The following is a 23295-nucleotide window of genomic DNA, read 5'->3' as shown; positions in this document are numbered from 1 at the left end:
TCTAGTCGGATTAAAATACTCATTGATTTAATTATTATATTCAATTATTGTAATGAAATAAACGTTATAATAAAATCTGTGAATTTATTGTTTTATTTCATTTACTATAATTATATTTGAGTTTATGACCCCGAGATATAATATTAGTTGTCAAAATTTTTACTTCTACAAGACGAACGATAGTAATGACGCTTTCATTGTATTTTAGATGCTTTCTTTTGGGCTTAAAATTATTCGGTCAAATTTTACATTATTTTTACGTTCCGATTACCTACTTGAGGGTTTGCCAATGATATAATTGGAATTAATCCTAATTTGAAGATGTAATATAGCTGGGAATCTACACAATTAATCAGACACAAAAAGATATATTGAAATGAAGTCAAAAAAGGTACCCACCCATTTGTATGGTTTTATTTTTGTGTATTAGATGTTTGCAACGTATGTTTGTTGATATATTTTTGTTATAAATTATTTTTTGGAATTCTTGTCTATTTTGTTGCTTTGGTAATAAAATAGAAAAGCTTTTGCACTTTCGTATTTTAGATTTAAAATATCCCTAAGATAAAGTATGTTTCGTGAGTGCCGAATTATTGTTCCGTTTATTTAATTTATTCGTTAAATTGTTTGTAAATGAAAAGTCCATTGTTACCTTATTTATTAATGTGGAATGTTTTTCAGTTTTAAGCCTGAATTATCGACGTTGTAACAGAATGGTATCCACGAATGCTTAATTATACAAAGCATGTCATGCCAATCAATTTTATATTTAATTGTTGTTTTTGTTGGTTTTCGTTGTTGCTTATTTAAGATCGATCTTGTGATTAAGTGCTAAAATTACTTAAACAATAAGAAACGTTATTTCAACATTTCTTTTTAATATTCCTCAAGATCGATTTTGAATTTGGAATGCAATATTTGACTTTTCACCTTTCTCCGAACGCTTGACACTTATCAGAAAAGTAGATTTTGAAATTGTTGTAATATTTGTATTTCAATAATTTTTGTTGAAGTGAAATTTGTATGAAATTTATATGAATTTGTATGAAGTTTAAAAACTTGTTCTTATTTCAAAATCTATTTCCGCCTTAGTAACTGTTCAGACAAAAGTGCATTAAGTGTGGCTAATATAGAGGTGTGTTCTCAGGATGACTTATCTAACGATATTGAAACGCTGCTCGAGGAAGTCAAAATAGTACAGGCGAATCTCTCCGATCTCCCAGACGAAAGTCTTGACGCTATGGAGGAAGGACTTCGGGTAAGTCACATCGACATTGTAAATAATGCATTAATTCCTTTCGCTCTCATTAAAAACAATTCATTTACCGTCTCAAAAATCAAACTGCCTCTGCTTTTGGTCATTAGTAAAAATATTCTTCCTCTGGTAAGCAAAATTAAAGGTAGAGAGAGAGATAATGGTGACCGAAAGTCAATAATAAAACAGTACTCCCTATAAGAATTGACGGCTTTGCCTCAGTTATATGAATTTTCTTTGTAAATTTGTCAAAGCGAATACTTTATTTTAATGTAGGCCGAATATTAGCTTTCTGAAACGTTCGCTACACTATTCTCGGCCAAGTTATTTGGGTCTCGACTGAGTGTTCCTTTTGATTCTGATGTAATATATTTTATGGCATTGTTATACAAATTTTTATCTACGGCTTGCACATATGCTATGTAGCCTATACTTACCTAATTTTAAAATAAATGTTCTTAATGTGGTACCATACACATTGGCGTTCGTAAAAATATCCTAAATACTAATTTATTATATGAATTTTTTCTCATGAAAATTAGTGAAACCGACACTATTTTTTCGTATTATTTTATATAATATTTGAATAACATTTTAGCTTAAATTATGCTACTTTTTAACCGACCTCAAAAAAAAAGGAGGAGGTTACTCAATTCGACCATATTTATTGTATATATTTTTTTTATGTATGTTCGGGGATAACCCTGTCGTTTATGAACCGATTTTGATAATTATTTTTTTTTTTGTTGGAAAGGAGAGATCCCTGGTTTGGTACCATGATAAGGAAACCAGGATCTGATGATGGGATCCTAGAGAAATCAAAGGAAACTCTCGAAAATACGCATACAATTTACTAGGTGTACCGATTTTAATGATTTTTTATTTAATCGAAAGCCGATGTTTATCATGTAGTCACATTTAAATTTCATCGAGATTTGATTACATCTTTTTGAGTAATCTTTGATAATGCGTATTTACTTGACTATTTTTTCGTATACTTGCGTTCTACTTGTCGATCTAACTGAAGTCGGTTTTTTTCGTTTGCGAGCAAACAAAATTATTTATCCTTTAAAATTCTTAATAAAATCACGTGTATCATTCAATTCTCTCTAAGCCTCAATGTAAACAAAACCAGAATCCATCATTGTTACGTCGGTGATGTAAATAACTTTGTTCAATGCACGTTCCACATCATCAGCCGTTTTAAATACGTTAAATTTATTTCCGTTTTATGAACACATTTCTCATTGTAATATCCAAAAGTAAAGCTGATCATGCCAAAGTGATTTCGAAGGCACAAATTATTCAGTTACAATTTCATATTTATCTTCAGCTACTTGCGTTTCTGTTTAGTTTTTGAGATTATTCTATTATTCATTTATGATTAGCTGAGCTTAGATTGAAAACGTTCCACATACAGGAAATATTAAGTATATATTAATTAGTAACTGTGTCCGCGACTTCATCCGCGTTGAATTTAACAAAAAAACTTATTGTTCAGTTTGAAGAGTTATAAAATAAATAAATTTCTAAAATAAAAGTAGCCTAACTTACTCCTTATTACACCAGCTATCTGCCAGTGAATGTCCGTCAAAATCGCAACAGGTATTTCAGAGATAAGCCGGAACAAACAGACAGATAAACTGACAGATAAACAGACAGATAGACAAAAATGTATAAATCCTTATGCACTTAGTAAAAAGCGGTTATTTTAATATTACAAACAGACTTCTAATAATAGCGCATTGTTTATTACTAAGGAAAGATATAAGCTATGACTGCTACGACGCTTAAAAGGGTTCGGCTACTATAATTGTTTACATGACTAGAAATCACTGAAATTCCATTTAGATAAAACCGTGAAGTGGAAAATGTTGTGTTTCGTATTACAAGCACGAATGTCAAGTACAAGAAGGTACTTTTTTGTATATTTAATTTGAGAAAATTAATTTCGCCATAAATGAAATAGGTCTTTTCAATGTAAAGACAGGGCAATCATTTGATAAGACCTAAAACTTAGCGATACTATTGATATGCGTAAGAATGTTATTTTTATGACAAAATATGTTTTAGCAAAACATACAAGCATGTGATAATTTAAAACGAACAGATCCTGCTTTTGCGTAATATTCATTATTGGTCTATTCTTAAAAACATCTGGCTTTTATTCTGTCAGTTTAACCTTCTCATTTCTGAGCTATAATTTAGTTTCTTACATGAACAAATGTTTTTAGATGTATTTTGTTTGTTTCTTGAGGTTATGTGTCTCTATGAGGTTGCAGAACTAGACTTTTATAGATTTTTTTATACATAAATGTAACATTCACATACGGTCATTGTTTCCTATAGTAAGGAATTAATGCTTGTGTTGTAGCCTGTAGGTAACAGCCGACTGTTATATCTAAATATTTTTTACTGATATATACATACATAAAATACAAATATTAGACCCAGAATCATACGGGATTCGAACCCACGGGCAGAAAGCAGGACAGTTTGTTTTAATAGCCTATTTCATGTATCAATTTTAGCCTATATGTATCTATGCTGAAAAATATTTACATAAGATTAGCTATATCAAATTTTTATTTATTTTATTTTTAAAGGTTCTATCATATTAAATATTTTCTTTTTGTAATATTTGTGTCGTCTTCAACCTTCCTCAATGAAATGACGATAGCGTATGTGTGTGTTCACACGCAAACAACACGCATAATACAATTTATCTTTGGGTACCTAGTTATCATCCAAACAAATACATTTAGTTGTTTATATAAATCTTGTACAATAATTAATCTCGAGACAAAACAACATCGAGATGACATTGTCACCTTAGTATTCATTTTACTCATAATATGATGTCACCATACAATTACGACAGCGTTAAATATATGAGTGTTTTATTTGGCACTAGTAGTTTGTCAGTAGGGCGTTAGTTCGCTATACTCTCAACTAGCTCACGAAACGAATGAACGAACTATCGAGCGAATTTTGTATACGATTTTAAATAATCGAATAAAATAATTGTAATTAAATTTATAGTCGTGAGTGCTATACAGAATTGTGGAGTGTTTTATGAATATTCAAGTGCAAAAAAATCTAATCAGTCGGTGTTTGTTAACTACATTGTAAGTTTAAGTGCAATAAAAATACACTTTAAATGAATAGTGAAGGAAAAAGTATTATTCAAAATGAGTTATTATATATTACAAAATAAGAAGCAATTAAATATGTATTAAACGTAATAATAAAATTTATACTTTTAATGATAAATTAATAAAAAGATCGTTAAATTGGTAACGGTTACAAGGATTTATATGTTCGTGTAAACTTAGAGTTTTATAACTTTTTTTTACGATAGTACTCGTAAAGATACCGTATGGTTTCTGTCAAATTATCTTTGATTTTAAATACTAAACCTCAATGATTTTACGTTCGAATAAAACTGACCTTAAACTATTTGCGACAGTAAACTTTTATTACACACGAACTACTATTTAAACATCGATTGCTAAGTTTTATTGGATATTTAATTTAGTTACATTTTTCGTAAAAATTATAATATCAGACAAGTTAAGTTATGACTCAAAGTTGCTTATTAAAGATAATTTGCAATTGACTTCTGAATTACTAGTATTTGTTAAAAAAAGTACTTTTCTAAGAATATTAATTTAATTCTTAAAAATAATGTGTATTTAATATATATATATATATAATATATAGACATTAATATTAAGTTTGAAGTCCTTTTATATATACAAATTATTATTTTTTCGTAGGCTTAGCAAAAGTTTGCCTCCAGAGGCCAAATGTAATAATGTGTAGTATTCTAGTGTAAACAACTTCACCCGGGATGAGCCTAAAATTTAATTTTAATATGTAGTAAGTACTGAAAATAACAACCTTATCGTTCCACAATAAAATGAAATAAAAAGACCTAATTTCGTTCTTGACCGTATAGAGAATATACCTATGAATAAAGTAGCATACTACAGTGTACTGTGTGGCTACGGTACTAAAGAATATAGCCACCCCCTCTCTTCCCGTGGGCGTCGTAAGAGGCGACTAAGGGATAACACAGTTCCGCTACCACCTTGGAACTTAAAAAGCCGACCGATGGCGGGATAATCATCCAACTGCTGGCTTTAAAATACACAGGCCGAAGACGGGCAGCAGCGTCTTCGGTACGACAAAGCCAGCCCTGCGGTCACCAACCCACCTGCCCAGCGTGGTGACTATGGGCAAAACACATAAGTTCACGTTATTTTTGACGTAAACTTGTGGAGGCCTATGTCCAGCAGTGGACTGTATAGGCTGTAATGATGAAAGTAGCATACACCTTAGTAAATATTAAAATTACTTTAAAACGTTTTGCTGTAATTGAAATTTATTGAAAAATATCGTAATATGAGATACATTTTTAAAGGTTAGTTATTGTTAATTTTCCCCTTAAAAGAATAGATTACGTAACCATCAACTCATCAATTATTTTTAGCATTTTTATTGTATGATAAAAGCATTATTCAAACAAATGAAACGCGACTGACTTAACGTGTCATTATAATGATGATGTCATTCAATAAAATCTAGGAATAGCTTTTTTAGCAAACATTTCAAACTAACATCTTGTGTGACAAAATTTTACAAATAAATTAACTCTTGATTGAGTAATTAATTTTGGTAGACTTTAATTTTGTCTATCAGCGACTAATTACAGAAAAATCTATTTAACGTGATAAATTATTTAAAAAAAAACATTCAATCATTAACTATTATCAATTTGGGACCACAACATTATTATAAGTTAATAAATAATTCTGTTTGCTTGCAAACGAAAAAACCGACTTCAATTATATCGACCGTAGACGAGTAATACAACATAGGGACACGAAAAGATAGTCAAATAAACACGCATTATTAATAACTCAAAAAGTACTCATCAGAACTCAATCAAATATAAATGGGACTATGCGACAAACACTAGCTTTAAATAAAAAAAAGAACCATCGAAATCGGTACACCCAATAAAAAGTTATGTGTTACTAATATATAATACTAGCGTACCCTGCGCGCGTTTCTACGCTTTTGTTTTGTTTTTTATTTATTTATTTGGTCGTACTAATTCAGAAACCGCTGACGACACCGCTGATACCAATTCAGAAACCGCTAAATGCACAACATTTGTTTCACATGATCAAATGCATAGTTTAAGACCCTATAAAGGACATACAGACAAACTTTCATTTACATATTTCATTTACATATTAATATAGGTCGAGAAAAAAGTTTCTTCGTATTTTATATAGAAATTCAAGATAAGATTTTATCTTGCCGCCATCTCGTTAAAAGTGATAGGATTCATTGTTGTTGAAATTTTAGGGCTTCACATTCAAAACTCGCGACAATTTTGACATTTCGCTTTTAATGTTAACTTTACACCATCTAAACAAATCTGAATCGGGGCTAATGCATAATCGATGCATTAAAGCTTCCCAGCCAAACTATCTTAATTTTTTGTTAAGTGGCCAAGACGTATGAGGTCGTGCGTTACCGTGATGACAGACTACACCTTTTCTGTTGATCAATTCTGACCACTTATTCTCAATTTATTGGTTAAATCTCATCAACTGTTCATATTAGAAATCCGAATCAATAGTTTCGCCCAGCGGTAAAATCTCATAATGAATGGCAATTCCAGTCCCGACATACACTTACCAATCACCTTATTGCTAGTCAATCCGTGTTTCACAATAGTCTGTGTAGCTTTGACCAAGCTCTTTCATGCATTCTTATCGTAGGTGATCCACTTTTTGTCACTAAGTATCAATCTCTTCAAAAATTGTTCTTCAATTCTTTAGATCTTCAGCTGTATCGTAACTATTCAAATGTCGATCTAGCTCCACGTTTTCAAAAATATCGTTACGTTTATCCATAACTAGGCGGCCAAAGCGAAGAGCATCTTTGACAACAAAATTTCCTGACTGAAAATGCTTAAACCAATTTATCGATAAACGTCACAATTTTTTAACGGGTTGTCGCACTGTCCCTTTAAAAAATAAAAATTTAAAATAAAACTTTAAAATATACTGCATTTCTTACTTGAATCCACCAACTTTGGAGAACAGAAAAGCAAATAAAAAGTGATGGGAAATAATGTTTTAATTTCAATTTCCTTTTTTAAAATGTCACCTTTTTATGATATCCAAACAAGTCAGTTGACTTACAGGTCAAATAATACTACCAAAAAGATTTTATTGCAACTTTTTTCAAATGGGATGAATGAAATGATTGGAATGGGGAAAACAATAATAATGAAAAAGCTCTAAAGTTATAAAAAAAGTAGCTAAAATGAGTAAAAAATTTATATTGCTGCAAATATCGATGAGCAACATTCATTTTAACTATTCTATGAATACATACATGTATGATGTCATATTTTCAAGATAAAAAAGTTAAGCGATAAACATAAATTGTACTGGTTTTATATGCAGTATATCATAGGTGTGTTTACTTTTATTTCGCAAAATAATGTACATAAAATATAAGTAAATGGTGTTTTTTTCGAATTTCAGGAGGGCATAACAATTCTAGTCAAGTGTGAGGAAGCTGCCATTCTCTTGGAGCAGAAGATCATGGAGTATCGCCAGGAAGTAGAGGTTCAGGCGCTTTTGAAGGAGCTTTTGGTGATCAAGGCGCGTATTGCCAAGTTGCTTTTGCAGGCGCGCCAGGGGTTGACTACGATCCAGGTAAGCAAGGTAATTTGTACTTAATAACATTTTACAATTCACTTAATTTTTTACGATAAAAATTAAAAATAAAATAGATAGGTTAATAAAAACGTCCATGTATTTACTTACAGAATGCGAAGGTTGAATTAGCACGCCAAACTGAAGAAACGGAAGAACAGAAAAACAAAATAGCCAAACTCGATCATTGGCTTGCAGATATTAATAATGAGCTTAAAGAATCAACTAAACAATCGGACGTTTTGACTGAAGATGATATTATTAGGTATATTGAAGTATATGAAAGGTATATAAGAGAATATGAGGAGTACGAAACTATAATAAAATCAATTGTAGTGATAAATCGTGATGATTCTAGTCAAATGAAACAAAATTTAAATAAGACGATAAAAACGTTGGAGGAAACAAGGAATCTAGTCATTTTAGAGATAGAGAGATTGCGACAAATGTTGATTCAAATCCGAACTGCTCCTGAGGTCGTGGATGATGATATTTCTCAAACTGATCGAACTATTGATTCGACATCTATGCCAGAGGAAATTGTGTCACCTCGTGAACCTGCACACATCGAAGAACCAGAAGTTAAAGAACCTCTTATTGAAAAGATTGAAACTGATGTCATTTCTAAAGTTGAAAGTGAACCTAGCAAATTAGAAACGAAAATTGAAGAACCTAAAGAAAGAGAAGAAAAACAAGTTAAGCCTAATGTAACCATTGAGACACAAACTGGCAAGAGTCTTCTATCTGAGCCTCCATCCCTTGTTGACAAGTCTGTGATATGTAAGACAGAGGATAAAGTAATGCAAGACGTTTCTGTTACTTGTGCACCACCTCAAGAAGTGACAATACAAACGAGTGAAGCAAAATCATCGAATAATGAGATTCTTGAAAATATAGAAGTGATACAAACAATATCTGACGGACATGAAACCATTGAAGTCGCCAGTCGACCTGTGAGGAGAGATCAGAAAATCGATGAGAAATCATTATTTGTTGATGCTCAATACAAAGATGATAACCTGCAGAAAGACTCTAAACTAAATATTACACATAGTTTACCACAATCATTTGAAACTGTTATGGTTGAACCAGACGAGACAACTACTGAGGTTGTCGTTGATGCTGACGGTACAAAAAGAATAATAGTCAAAAAAGTTAGGAAGACGCTAGTGACACGACAGCAAATAGTTCAACCTCAATATTCTACTGGTGAAGATATCCCTCAAGATCAGTCATTTTCAAGGTTAGTTCTTACGGAAGATGCTGGCTACAAAACAAGATTATTAGAAGACGGTGGAACGAGATATATTCAGTATCAAACTTCTGATGGACAAGTTATAACTGGAGTGCCTGATAGTGAAGTAACAATTCAAGAATTTACTTCCAGACCAGATATGGTGATTAAAATGGAAAAGGGAATGAAACCCGAAGAAATACTTCAACTTGCTGAAGGTGAAATACCATCTCATATTCAAACATCTTCTTCGAGTGTCACGGCTGTTGTTCAGCAAGTTACAAAACGAATAGTAAAAACAAAACGACGTATCATTCGTCGAGTTACCATAGTCGATGGTAAAGAACACCTCACTGAAGAAGTAGTTGAGGAACCCGACGATGTAGAAGTATTTGAGGAACAAATCCCCAGAGTTTCTATTAATGTTAAAGACGGAAAAACAACTGTAGGTGATTCAAATAACCAAGACAATCCACCATTCCCTCTTAGTGCTGGGCCAGGAGATAAACGTGATGATGACATAGATAAAAACAGTAAAAAAGACCATGAAAATAAATTTGAAGATATAAAACCATCTCCAAAAGAACAACAGGTTGATAAAACATTAAAGGACGAAAAACAACCTACAGAGTTGAATGATCAAAAGATTTCAGATTTACGGACACTAACTAAAGAGTTTTTAGACAAGGAAAGTGCTCAAATCGGAAGAGCTGTAGTAACAGAATCTATGTATCCAAGTGAATCTGAAATAATATTGCACCCAACATCACAGGTAGAAACAGACAAAAGCATGGAAGGTGGTATATCCTTCATTACTGGTAATATACATTCTACAGTACAATCAAATCGCTCAAAAATTGCTACTCTTGTAAAAAAAGTAACGAAGAAAGTAATCAGGATAAAAAAACGTATTATAAAACACATACAAATAATTGACGGAAAAGAACACGTCACTGAAGAGGTAATAGAGGAACCAGAGGAAGTGGAAATTACTGAAGATGAACCACAAATATCTCAGTTCGTTGAAAATGAAGGAGAAACCCAAACCAAGCGTATAAGAATTATACGACAAGTTCACGTTATCGACGGGAAAGAACACGTTACTGAACAGATTGTAGAAGATCCTGACGATCAAGAAGAATCTAGTTCTAAATCTGTATATTTACCTACTCATCAGCTAAATATTACAGAGGTCTTAGATCCAGAAATTCCCGATGATTCCAAAGAAGAACCTACACTATCACCACAAGATAAGAGTATCAAAGAGTTAACCAAAGATTTAATTGAAAGAGAAATTAGTAATTTGGAAACTAGAAAACCACATGAAACAGAGCAGCTCACTACAGAAGATTCGAAAATAGTAGAAGATCCTGTAAGAGATAGCGAAAACTTAACTCAAACACATACGCGAACTATATTAACAAAAACAAGGAAGCGCATTATAAAACATAAACAAATTATTGACGGTAAGGAACATGTGACTGAAGAAGTTATTGAAGAACCTGACGACGTTCAAGTTTTTGAAAATGAACCAAATTTCGCACAATTTATTCAAAAACAAGACAATACGCAAACAAAACATTTTAAAGTTATAAGACAGGTTCATATAATCGATGGAAAGGAACATGTCACGGAACAAATTGTAGAAGATCCCGATAACAGTGATAAAATTATGTCTGAAACTGTTCCGAGTTCCAAGTTAGATATCACCGAAATCATAGGTCAGGCAACTTCTGCACCTTCAGATGATGCTTACAATATTGTGACAAAAGATGATAAAAAATCTAAAGATCTAGCTTTAAAAGAAATTGACCATACAAAAATAACACCAGCGCCAAAGAAGATTCCTGAAAAAGAAACAAAGATGGAACAGGAGCATGGTGTAGCTGTGCCAGAAATTAAGGAAATAGATAAAATAGACAGAGACAAGTATAATGAAACACACATGCGCACAATACTAACTAGGACGAGAAAGCGCATAATAAAACACATCAAAGTAATTGATGGGAAGGAACATGTTACTGAAGAAGTAATTGAAGAACCAGATGATATTGAAGTAATAGAAACTAGACCCTTATCGTCACATGTCATTCAAAGAGAAGGAACTAAAACTAAACGAATCAAGATAATACGCCAAATCCAAACTATTGATGGTAAAGAACATATCACAGAGAAAATAGTAGAAGATCCTGATGATGAATACGTTGCAGATTCTACCGTGACTGCGACAGTAGATGTACAAATGGATAAACCTGATTTAACATCACACAAAGAGAAGGAGATCTTGGTTTCTAGTATTCCTGGTGATAAGACTACAATACCTTTTAAAATCGATATTAATAAAGATCTAATTAAAAGTGAAATCGCTGGTTCGGATATATTACCAATACCTATCAAAAATATTGATAAAGTACTGAAACCAGAAGAATTAGTTTTTGATAATACCACTGCAAACGTTTCTCCAAGTCAACCAAGTGAAAAACCAAATAAAAAAGACGACACTAAGCAAATTATAACAATAGCAAAAACTGTAATTGAAACTGTCGATCCTGATGATACTATAACAGAGAAAGTTATCAACGATCAATTTGACTTTACTTCAGAAGAGAAAGTGCCCAATCTGAAAATAGAAAAGGAAAAAGAACCGCATCCTGGTGATATTTCACGCATGCTTATTGAAAGTGAATCGAACCACTCAACAGTGTTAATCTCGTCACCAAATAATGTAGTTGTAGAGGTTTTACAAAAATCGGATTTACAAGTTCCAATGGATTTAAGGAAGGAAGATGCGGATAATAAACAAACTATTATTTCTGAAAAAGAAGATATTAAATATATTGAAAAACAAAATGAACCCGTTATTGAAAAACCAAGTCAAGTTGCAGATAAAACTGTGCCAGTAAAAACTCAAGACGTTCTTATACCAAAGTCTAGCACCTTCACTCCGGAAAATAAAATTACAGTCGAAGATGTAAAGAAGGAAAAACAGCAATTACCATCTACACCCGATGATCAAGAACAGCATGTAGAAAAGAATATTCTGGACTCAACTGTTATTACTGAAACAGATTTACATATAAACAAATTAGATATGGAAAAACCGAAAGATAAGTCGAAAGAAATTGTTGACTACACTAAAGTAGACATTAACATGAGCTTTATCAAAGGAGAAGTGGATCAAACTAAAGTAAAACCATCATCAAGCGAGTTATTGAACGAAAATGTAACCGAAGTATATAAACAGCTTAGTCCAAATAACGTGAATGTACAATCTGAATTAAAACCCGAAGAGGCTAGTTTTAGGTTACCAGATAACGAAATTATTGAAAAATTAGCATCAGAGGCAAAACTTGGTTCAGATACAATTAACAAAGGTGATGAAAAAGTGGTTGACCAAAGCAACCCAAAAGATCGATCTCTCATAGATACTACATGTAGACTAATTGAAAGTGAAACTGAACATTCATACATTTTATCGGAAAAGTCAAAAGCAAAAGTTTTAAGTCCGTTTGAATCAACGGAAACTATAGATTTCCAAGATAACAAGCAAAAAGTAATATCAGAAGATGACGCTATGGATAATCACAAACTAATAGAGGTAAAAAAAGATAAGCACATTATTGTTTCAACAGCAGATTCAGTTAAAACTGTTTCTAAAGAGCCTATGGAAGTTTCTCTTCCAAGAGAGACAGTTGATATTGAAAATGTTACACAAAATATAAGTAAAACCATAACCCGAAGGCGTATAATCAAACACGTTCAAATTATTGATGGAAAAGAACACGTGACAGAAGAAGTCATTGAGGAACCGGATGTAGTGGAAGCTATAGAAGCAACTCCAAATCCTAATATAAATATTCAAGAGGAAGGTATAAAGACAAAAAGAATTAAGATAATACGACAAATGCATATCGTAGACGGAAAAGAACACGTTACAGAACAGATTATTGAAGATTCGGATGATGAATATATACCAGATAGTACAATTACGGCTGATATAAATTTAAATTTAACGGAATCTGATTTAAGTAAAGTAAAACCAGAAAAACACATTTCTGAAGGCTTAAAGATTGAAGAAATTGTAGAGGGCGAGCCAAAAGAAACAATAAAAACAGAAAATACTGACGATAGTCATTTGATTTTAACTAGTCAGCTAACAGAAAACGTTAAAGGCGAAACTCCTATGATTGAAATTATGCATAATGTCCCAAAAATTGCAGTAAAAAAAGAAATGAAAATGTCTCAGCAGCCAGAACTGTCAAACTATTTAGATAAGGAAATCCTAGCGATTTCTACACAATTGGATATATTAGACGTAGCACCAGAAAATTCTCCTCAAAGCATTAAAGATATTTCAGAAGAATTTTTAACTCGAGAAACCACTAAACTTTCAGACATTCCAAAATCAGTGGATGATAGTAGTCGTGACAAAGAGGAAAAGAAGCTAGTAAGGGGACTAGTCGTAACTCCTGAAATAACTGATGCTAATGATGCAATTGATATCGTAATATCCAAAGATACACAGCTTACCGATGAAAAAGTGAATGCAAGTCCATCAGCGGAGAGTCGTGTTGAAAGTACTATGAAACCACTACATCCTCCCATTCAATCATCAATACAGGTGGAACCCGTAGAGACTGATACTGTAGTAAGTGAAATGGACGTAAATTTTGAAAGTAAGAAACCAGAAATATCTTATATTCAACAGTTTGAACCTGTAACTCAAGACTCTCCTGAAATCATAGAAAAGGACTTAACAATCCAATTTATTGCTTCAGAAGTTAAGCCAACGGAGACTAAAGATTCTGTTGATATAGTTGCTGCTCCTGTAAGATTAGATTCAAAACACGATATCACCACGTTTATCGAATCAGAACGAATAGACACAGATTCAAGAATTATACAAGATTCTCTAAAGCTGTCCAATAAAGAAATATCTGAGGCTATTCCTGAAAAGTTACTAGAAATAGAAGAGTTTGAAAATAATTTAGAGAAACCCGTAAATGTTATCAAACCATCACAAACAGTCGACATGTTAATGTCTCTTTCGAAACTAGACAAGAATAGGGAATACGAGCCAAAAATTGAAGTAGATATAAAATTAGAAAAATTCGAAACACAAAAACCGTCCATAACTAAAAGAGAGATTAGGACTGAATTACCAAGTGAAATTGTAATAGTCGATAAACATCCAAAAAAAGAGGTCTGTGGTAAAGTAAAGAAAGAAGTAACAGATAAACAGTCAGTTTGTGAAGAATCAGTCACATATGATCCGAAAGTCGAACATCCATCTGAGGATAAGGAATCTCACGAGAGTGCCGATTTAGTTCACACTGAAACTTCTATCGAAACGGATAAAAGTATAGATGATACTGAAAGTTCATCATTGGGTCATTATGTTCAATTAGAAACTGCTGCATCACATGAATCTCCGAAACCGACTGAGAATGTATTGGAAACTGTTGTTACTTCAAAAGATATCAGTGACGAGCCTTTATCTGCTTCAACAGAATTCGAACAAATTACTGAAAGAGGATACGAACCTGAAGATACATCAATAAATAAGGAACCAGTTGCGGAAAAGAGGAAGAAGCATAAAAAACAAAAATCTCATATTATTAGTGAGGAAACAGTTTACCCAAAACAAACGACTACAGAAGATGATACCGCAGTTTCAACACCCGTTGAAATGAAAGAACCGATCCACCAAAAGAAAACCAAAACTAAGAAAGGCAAAAAGAAGACTCCTGTTACGGATAAGTCTCCAGAAAATATTAGTGTAACAACACCAGACACAAAATGTGAGAGTCCTAAAGTAGGACATGAAATTGTTACATCATCGCCCCAAGAAGAATCGTGTCATACAATAAGCGAGACTTCTGAGGCTAACACAATAAAAATTGTTGAAGAATGTATTGGTAGTAGTCCTGAAGTCGTTACTAAAGAAGTAACTACCACTGTAACGTATCCAGTTCCTATTGTTGAAGAAATTCCTACTAGTGAATATTCAGTTCAGACTTCACCAGATGTAGTGGAAACTGAAAAAGACAAAGTCGAAACTCCCAAAACGGAGGTAATTAGTACTGAATTGCAAACCTCTCCCACTCCAGTTAAAGAAATATTGACACAAACTACACCTATTAAAGAAGTGGAAGCTGAAACTCAAACATTAGACACCATAAAAATAACGGAAAAAGTTGATAGTTTAGATTCACAAGTACAAACAAGCCGAACTGAATCACCTGAAAAAATAATAACATCGGAAGTTACTACACAAGTCGTTTTGAGAGATTTACAAACACCGGATGACAAATTCTCACAGACATCATCGCCTATCGAAGAGGTTGAGAAAGGAAAAGATTGCCGAGATATGCAAACTTCGCCTTTACCGCAAGTGCAAAAGAATGAAAAGAGCACAGAAATTGTCATTGAAACTGCAGAGAGTAACATCCAAACTGTAAAACAGGACGTAATAGATCAAGAAACTTCAACGTCACCAGTAAAAGTTAAAGAATTAACAGAAATGAGTATTCAAACACCAGAAGTACCTGTTGTTGATACTTACACGCAGTCTGAGTTATCAATTGTGGATATGAAAACTTACAAAGCACAGAGTCCGAGCTTACCCGAATCAGATGTTACAAATATAGTCGAAACAATCGACAATTCTCAACAAACGAGTCCAAGAACTGAATATGTTGAGATAAAACCAGAAATTGATGAGTCCAAAAAAGAAATAATAATGATTGACAGTACACAACAAACTTCACCGAGAGTTGAAAAAGATATTACGTCTCCTAAATCATCTTTAGAATTTATTAAAAATGAAATCATTACTATTGACAGTACTCAACAAACAACACCCAGAGACTACACACAAATTGAAAGACCAAAAGCGTTAGAAACATACGCTGATAAAAACAACATAGTAACTATTGACAGCACTCAACAAACAACTCCTAGAGGATATTCAGAGGATTCCATATCAACTTCTACTGATGAACCTTATGAGGTTCATTTACATGCGCAAATTTCTATTCCTCGTACTGATGACTTTATTGAAAACGAACGCCAAGCAGGACAAATTTCTCAACACATTCCGAAAGAATCGAACAGACAGAAGAAACGAAAAGCTAAGAAAAAGGTTGAATCCCCATTATTGTCACCTAGCAGTTTATCAGATCCTATCAATGCCGAACTTTCATATTCTATAACACCTACAAGTGATGATTTATCAAGCAAAGAAGCGTCTTCCATAGACGAAGGTATTTCTCAAATAGCTAGCCCTGTTTATCCAAATCAACAAGAACTATACAACCTACCGACCAAACCTACATATTCTGATGTTGTACAAAGATCTAAATCGAAATCGCCATCACCAAGCAAAACAGTATTTACACCTAAGGTTGGTAAGACTAGACTTATTAATACATTGGAGAAGAGAACGCAGTACCTTTGTGAACCACGAAAAATGCCGGACGATACATTAAGTGTAGCACTTATTGAACCTTCCGTGGAAAAATCATATGACTTAGTTGTTAATAAGGAATTGAAAGAAGTTAGCAATGCAATAAAAAATAACGATCCAGATAAAGTCGAAAAAAGTATTCTTGTAGTTATTGAAACGATTTCAATTTGGTTGGAAGAGATTCAGTATAAAATTCAAAGACAAGCTATAGAAGGAAATAAACCATCAAATGAATCAGAACGGGTAAAATCATTAGAAAATTATGTTCAAAATTTAAAAGAAATAATTTATGTCACAGAAGTGAATGAAGAAATTGTAACTTTAATCGAAACCTTAACACGCCAAATACATACTGTTAGCTACTTAAGAAACCGTACAACAGAAAAGGTAAAAGAAGAGGAAAGGGAATGGGATAAATTCTTATCAGACATTGATAGATTGAGCTCGTCTGTAGAAGAACTTAAAATCACGCTGGATAAACTAATAATATCTGAAAAACCATCCCAAGAGAAACTTGACAATCTTGATGAAATTGAAAAAGACAATGTAAATAATTTAGATTTTACCAAACAGTTATTCCAAAAATATCGCAGCTTTATTGAAATAAATCCAAAAAGAGAATGTCCTCCTAAACTGTTCATACTTGATGAAGACACTAAACAAATAGAAAACACAATAAATACGGAGAGAGACCGGCTACTTCAACTTACATCATTAGCCGAAGAATACGAACAAACTTTACAGGACTTTGGACAAATAACTGATGTTGCTGAAGCGTTGCTTGATGGTAAAATAATCGTGTCTAATTTAGACCATCTTCATGAAGAGATTCAGAAACACAGAAAATTCTTTGTAAACTTAAGTCATTGTAGAGCGATTCTTGAATCGCTCGAAAATAATTTGGATACCGAAACAAGAACAAAACATTCGGCCCTTCACCATTCTTTACACGATAGAGCAACAATAATCATTGATAGAGCAGCTGGTCGCGCTCAGCAAATGACTTTAGCGGCTTCAAGGTGGAGCGTACTTGATCAAAGTATGAAAGAAGAACAACAATGGCTCAGAGTAGCTCAACAAAGAATCCCTGACCTCTCAAATGTAACATCCATCGACCACGAGCAATATATTAATCTTTACCAATCAATTAGTCTTGACGCATCACAACATTATGCGAAAATGATACGTTTACTGTCTATAACTGAAGGACTCCAAGGGCTTATTGTTTGTTCGGGACTTGAAACAGAATGTTCTGTTGCACTCGACATGCTGATCAAGCTTCAGGAAGACGTCGACTCTAGATTGACTCGTCTAACAGCATTTAGGGAGAACTGGTTAACATACGATCATCTTATTGACAGAATCGAGGGCTGGATGAAACTCGCAAATAAAGAGTTAGAACATATAACTCCTGAGAACATAACAACAACGAGTAATCTTCGCCGTTTCTGGGAACTGAAGGCACAACATGAAGTTCATAACAACTTGAAAAACGAATTAGGAGTCCAATTCGAAAAGGCATTAGAAATTCTCCCAATATCTGATGAAATGGTACAGCGGCAGTTCTTCTCTAAGATCGAAGACAAATGGCGTGATTTATCATCTAGAATACATCACATTCACTCGTCAGCAATTAAAAATATATCGGATCGTGACGTTCCGTCTAGTGAAAAGCTAAACATTTTAGAAGATGAGATGAGAGAGCTGCGTGCTATGTTAGATGCTCTGAAAGGCGTTATTAAGAGTGAGGACGAATTGAATCTCTACATCGAGCGTCTTCAAGTAATGACAAGTCGTATAGACAGAATACAGAATGAGCTCGGTAGGCTAAGTTTACTTCCCACCGCCGAGTCTGAACGCTTAGGCGCACTCTTGACTCAGTCTGGAATTCTAGATGATCAAATAGCTGAAGAGCTAGAAAGGAGTATGCTTTTGAAGGAGAAGATAGTGCAAGTTCAAGCTGGAATAGGTCGTTGTCAGAAGAGCCAGCGACGAGCGCGACTGACGTTGGAAGAATGTGAAGCAGCTGAACGTCTCGGAAGTGACGTAGTAGAAAGAGCATCACAGACATGCGAGAAATTAATAGAAGATCTATCAACACAATGGCGAGACATCCTAGCTTTGAGACAAGCGCTACACACCTTGCCAACAGCTCTTCGTGTCTGTGTGTCACCTATAGGCGTCGAAAGGGATATTTCTGCTCTTCAGGTAATTTTTACATATTTATTCCAAATTTTCGTTAAAATCATACTTAATTAAATATGGCTGTCTTGAAAAAATAATTCTGCATAATTTCTAATAGTTGATGACTATTAATCTAATTATATATTGTACATATCATTACATATTATAACGTTTAGCATATACTACTACTAGCATATACTATTTACCCAATTGTTACCGATATTGTAGACATATCAATATGTTTATAATTGTTACACAGGATAGTCATGCTGAATTGGAAGCCGCTTGCAACGAGCTTAGCGTCCGGCTACGAAGTAAGCTACAGTTGTGGCGACGATTCGAGCGACAGTTGGAGTTAGTACAAGGTGCTGTACGAGAAGCTGACTATATGGTCGAACTGCTGACAGTACAGGGACAAGTCGACTACGATCGCTTGCTGAAAGCCACTGAGAAACTTGAGGTGAGTCAGAGTATAATTTTATTTTTGGGATCATAAAATCCTTGCAATGAAATTTTGTACTAGACATTCAACTAATAAAAGTAATCATTCGGGAATAGGTATCATAAAAAAGGGATATTTATAATATTTTAATTACTATCTATAATATATTAATAATATTTCTATTTTTCGCTTCAGTTAATTTTTTTTTTTTACTGTCAAGAGGATTATTCAAATTTATAAATTACTTAGAAAACTATCCATAGGTCCTCTCAGTAGGTTTTTCAGGTAAAGGAATAGTACAGTTTTATACTCCAGCCAATAACCACCTTACTTCTTTCAGACGCTAAGCGACTCTCTGTCGCGTCGAAGCGGCGAACTCGTTGGATCATTACGAGATGCAGCGGCACCATTGGAATCCAGCACTGAACCAACTATCGCTGCCAAACTTCGTAAAGAGTTGGATGATGCAGCAGCTGCTTATGATCACACCTGTACTAATCTTACGCAGCTCTGTGACAAGTTAGTGTGATTTAGTTTTTTCCAAAGAGCGTTTTCGCTTGTAGCGATATCATTCATTCTCATGTTTCTTAATTTTGTCATTTTCATCGTTTTTGAATTGAGATCGATACTGTTTTTCTAAATTTTTGATTTTCGCTTCAGCCTGTAATATCTCACTACTGGGCATAGGCCTCTTTCCCCATGTAGGAGAAGGGTCAGAGTTTAATCCACCACGCTGCTCCAATGCGGGTTGGCGGATATATTCCCTACTATGAGTAACGATCGCTATCAGGTGTACATGATAACAACCGGGACCGACGGCTTAATGTGCTCTCCGAGGCACGGTGGGGAGACCCACAAGGACAAACACCCAGACCACGGCAAACACCTGTATGGCCAATACAAATGTATATATTCTTTATTGCACTAAGTAAATTTTACAATAGTCACAATAATATAGGAAGTTGGCAAGGGCGAACTTATCTCTAAAAGAGATCTATGTTTATCATGTGAGGATCGAACCCGCAACCGCCAGCGCAACCGGCACAATCTATGGCTGTGACCGCTGCGCCAATGCGGCGTCACAAAAAAAAAATCAGATTTTTGATTTTAATTAATATGAATTTAAAATTACAAAAAGAGTAAAAACGATCTATGAGAAATTAATACAATATTATTAACATTTGCGTTTTGTATCCTCGAAGATATAAAAATACAATATTCTGATTCCTCTAGTAGATCCAACTGTAAATTCCGTACTCAATCTATATTAACATATTTGACAAATAGAAAGCCCAATCTACACTTAAACAATTAAGGAGCAGAAAGTAAGCTAGTGTTTGTTCCATAGGTACCACAAGGCGGTAGACTTATGGCGACGCTACCGCGAAGCGGCAGCCGGCGTCCGAGCGTTCGCTGAACAACACGAGGGGGCGTTACACGCGCTGAAACCGCACGACGCACCCGCCGCGCATCAGGTTAGTGTTTTATATATTAAACATATTACGATCATTAGGATCTCTGACTACAACATGAAATAATTTAAAGAAAAAAAATTAGGGTCATTAGGATCTCTGACTACAACATGAAATAAAGAAAAAAAGAGGTCAGGAAGAGTATTCAAAAGTGTTTTTTCGTTTATGCCAATTTCTTCAAAAAGAGGTTAACTGTCAACTATACTTTTGCTTTTCTTTAAAAAAATTAGGCGTAATATGACAAGATATATTTACAAAGAAAATTTTACTTAATAATATTCTGTGGTGATAAAAACCCGGCTGAAACATCACTTTGATTACTTTATAGTAACTCTAATGCACTACTGAGTTGAAAGCAAAAGGATGGCAAACATAACGTACATTTAGAAGTATAACTACTAGGTTTCAATTTTGTCACATTTAAAGCGAACTTACCTCAATTTCGTGATATGGAATTTATTTTAAAAAAGAATAAATAAAAATAAACAAACAAATAATATATATAAACAATATAGATTACAGTAAACCGTTTTTTATAATTATTTTACAATACAAGTTACGCCATCTTTCGGCAATTATCGTAAAAAACATATCAGTCGAAAGAGCCAATACGTGAATCATTGACATTTTTAACGCGTAAAGTAATCAAACGGCATGAATATAAAATGCAAATTAAACGCAAAAACTACAGACAATGACGCATCGTTTGTCTTGTAAGTTAAACTTTATAGAGAGTTAGCGACATTCCTCTTGTTATGTTCACAACTTACGTGTAATACTTTTCGATTTGGCAACGAAAAGTATTTTTAGATTGTGTACTTAAAAACATGTATCCTATCCTGACATGGGTAAAATAAATTGTGGTATTTTATCAACCTTAATCCTTTATTAAATTTTTAAAAATATATTTGTTAATTTATTAAAAAAAGATGTTTAATATTAGTGACGTAAAGTAAAACTATAAGAAACAAATCGTGACTGGTTTGACATCAGTACGTTTTCCATAATATGACAATTATTTATAATAATATTATACGTTAATTATAACGTTTGGCAAACAGTGGTATTTTCACAAAATTTTCAACGCGGTGTTTGTGTTATAAACGTACCTTTTTTTAAGTTTCAAATACATTAGCAGTCAGTTTTATTTTTTGGTCACAACGTATAAATGCATACAATAGAATATCACGGAGGCGTCTCGAATCTTCCAAATAGGTATCTTGCATTCTATTCTTGTACACTGATGTCATTTCGTACCGAGTGTACAGGACACTGCAATAATTAAAAATATATTTCAACCGAATTGTTTTATTTATATCTTAATTACGTGCTATGGTTTAACAAACTTAACATTTTGGGTTTTATTCAAATTAAAAAAAAAATAGACACGTAGTTACTTACTATTATTATTGATGAAAATGTTTTGGTCAATTGTCAACATTTTTTTTTTTTACTCTATACAGTTGTCACCTGTCACTACTTCTCACTATAGAAGCATAATTCCAAAAGGTACCTATTATTTGACATTTATGTTTCAAATGGGTAATCAATTAATTAGGATTTCAATGTTGCTAAATAAATAAAGAGAATTTCGATGTCTCAAGTAAGTATCGCTTTTATTTGCGACAAATCCTTGTACAGAGTTATTGTTTATAATTGTTAACTAAAAAAACGAGTGTGCTTTAGACCAGACGACTGAATTAAAACTTTTTTAGCAATACTAAAATTATTTAAAACGGGAGATTCCTCCTTTCTCGTACGTTCGCTGCGTAAACAGTGGTCACCACTACTATTGTCCCTTTCACTCCTACTATTGTCCCATGTTCTACGTAAATTTATGTTAACGTATCACGTATATTCTGTTTAAAAACTATTTTTATAGTCTATAAGAGAGCAGCCAACGTCATAACAATTCTTTTTTTGAATTTTTATATTTGTGCGTTCTTGTCCTGGCATAAAGAAAAAATAAATAAACCACTATAATAATCAAACGGAATAAAAATGAATAAAGTAACATTAACCGAATGTATCTCGTATTTCTCGTCTTTTATAATAGTTGATATTATTATAAAAAAATTGATTAATACAAAATTATTAAAACAAGAGTTTTAAAACAGATACCGAAATAAATCTTTACGTCTTTATGAAAGTACCTATTCATTTTTATCTAATCTACAAAAAAATAATAAAGATTAAAAATACACTATATATCTAACGGATTTAGTTTTGTATCTAGCGTTATAAACAATAGGTATGTAATGGTGTGGTTCACACGGGTCGTATTTACACAACAGAGTTACTGCTGCTAAATGCCAGTGAATTTACCTAACCAGTTGTATTGACTAACTTAATAATCCTTTACACTACATAATGATTCTTACTATAATCGGTATGCGGCTTCGTCTTATTTTGTACCAATTATATTCATGAAATAAGTGTTGTATTATTCTATAATATATAAATGAATCTTTGTCTGTATGTCCCTTATGGAATC

The 23295-nt window shown here is 33.2% G+C and overlaps 1 protein-coding gene across 4 annotated transcripts; it reads left to right on the top strand.

The window, feature by feature from the left end:
• The first annotated feature begins 171 nt into the window (after positions 1–171).
• LOC123655630 (titin-like) lies at positions 172–21266 on the top strand. 4 transcript variants are annotated; one of them, XM_045591392.1, is made up of 7 exons: positions 172–391; positions 1148–1258; positions 7828–8001; positions 8115–18911; positions 19147–19347; positions 19670–19848; positions 20678–21266. In XM_045591392.1, the coding sequence occupies exons 1-7, from the start codon at positions 377–379 to the stop codon at positions 20865–20867; spliced, it is 11667 nt and encodes a 3888-aa protein (XP_045447348.1). In that variant the 5' UTR covers positions 172–376; the 3' UTR covers positions 20868–21266. The 4 variants fall into 4 exon arrangements, with proteins under 4 accessions (XP_045447348.1, XP_045447347.1, XP_045447350.1 ...); XM_045591391.1 differs by having other exon boundaries at positions 7828–8010; XM_045591394.1 differs by lacking the exons at positions 172–391; positions 1148–1258 and adding an exon at positions 4139–4371 and having other exon boundaries at positions 7828–8010.
• Positions 21267–23295: the final 2029 nt, after the last annotated feature.

Source organism: Melitaea cinxia, chromosome 8 (genome assembly GCF_905220565.1).
Source record: "Melitaea cinxia chromosome 8, ilMelCinx1.1, whole genome shotgun sequence".
Classification (NCBI taxonomy): Eukaryota; Metazoa; Arthropoda; class Insecta; order Lepidoptera; family Nymphalidae; genus Melitaea; species Melitaea cinxia.
Note: the sequence above shows the minus strand (reverse complement) of the source record. Positions and strands in the feature narration are given on the sequence as shown.

What these genes read in the sequence shown, in the direction of transcription:
- LOC123655630 (XM_045591391.1), top strand. An exon ending in CTACGATCCAGGTAAGCAAG is followed by an intron (nt 8,011 to 8,114) that starts GTAATTTGTACT and finishes ATTTACTTACAG; the next exon opens with AATGCGAAGGTTGAATTAGC. An exon ending in CTTACGCAGCTCTGTGACAA is followed by an intron (nt 19,849 to 20,677) that starts GTTAGTGTGATT and finishes TTTGTTCCATAG; the next exon opens with GTACCACAAGGCGGTAGACT.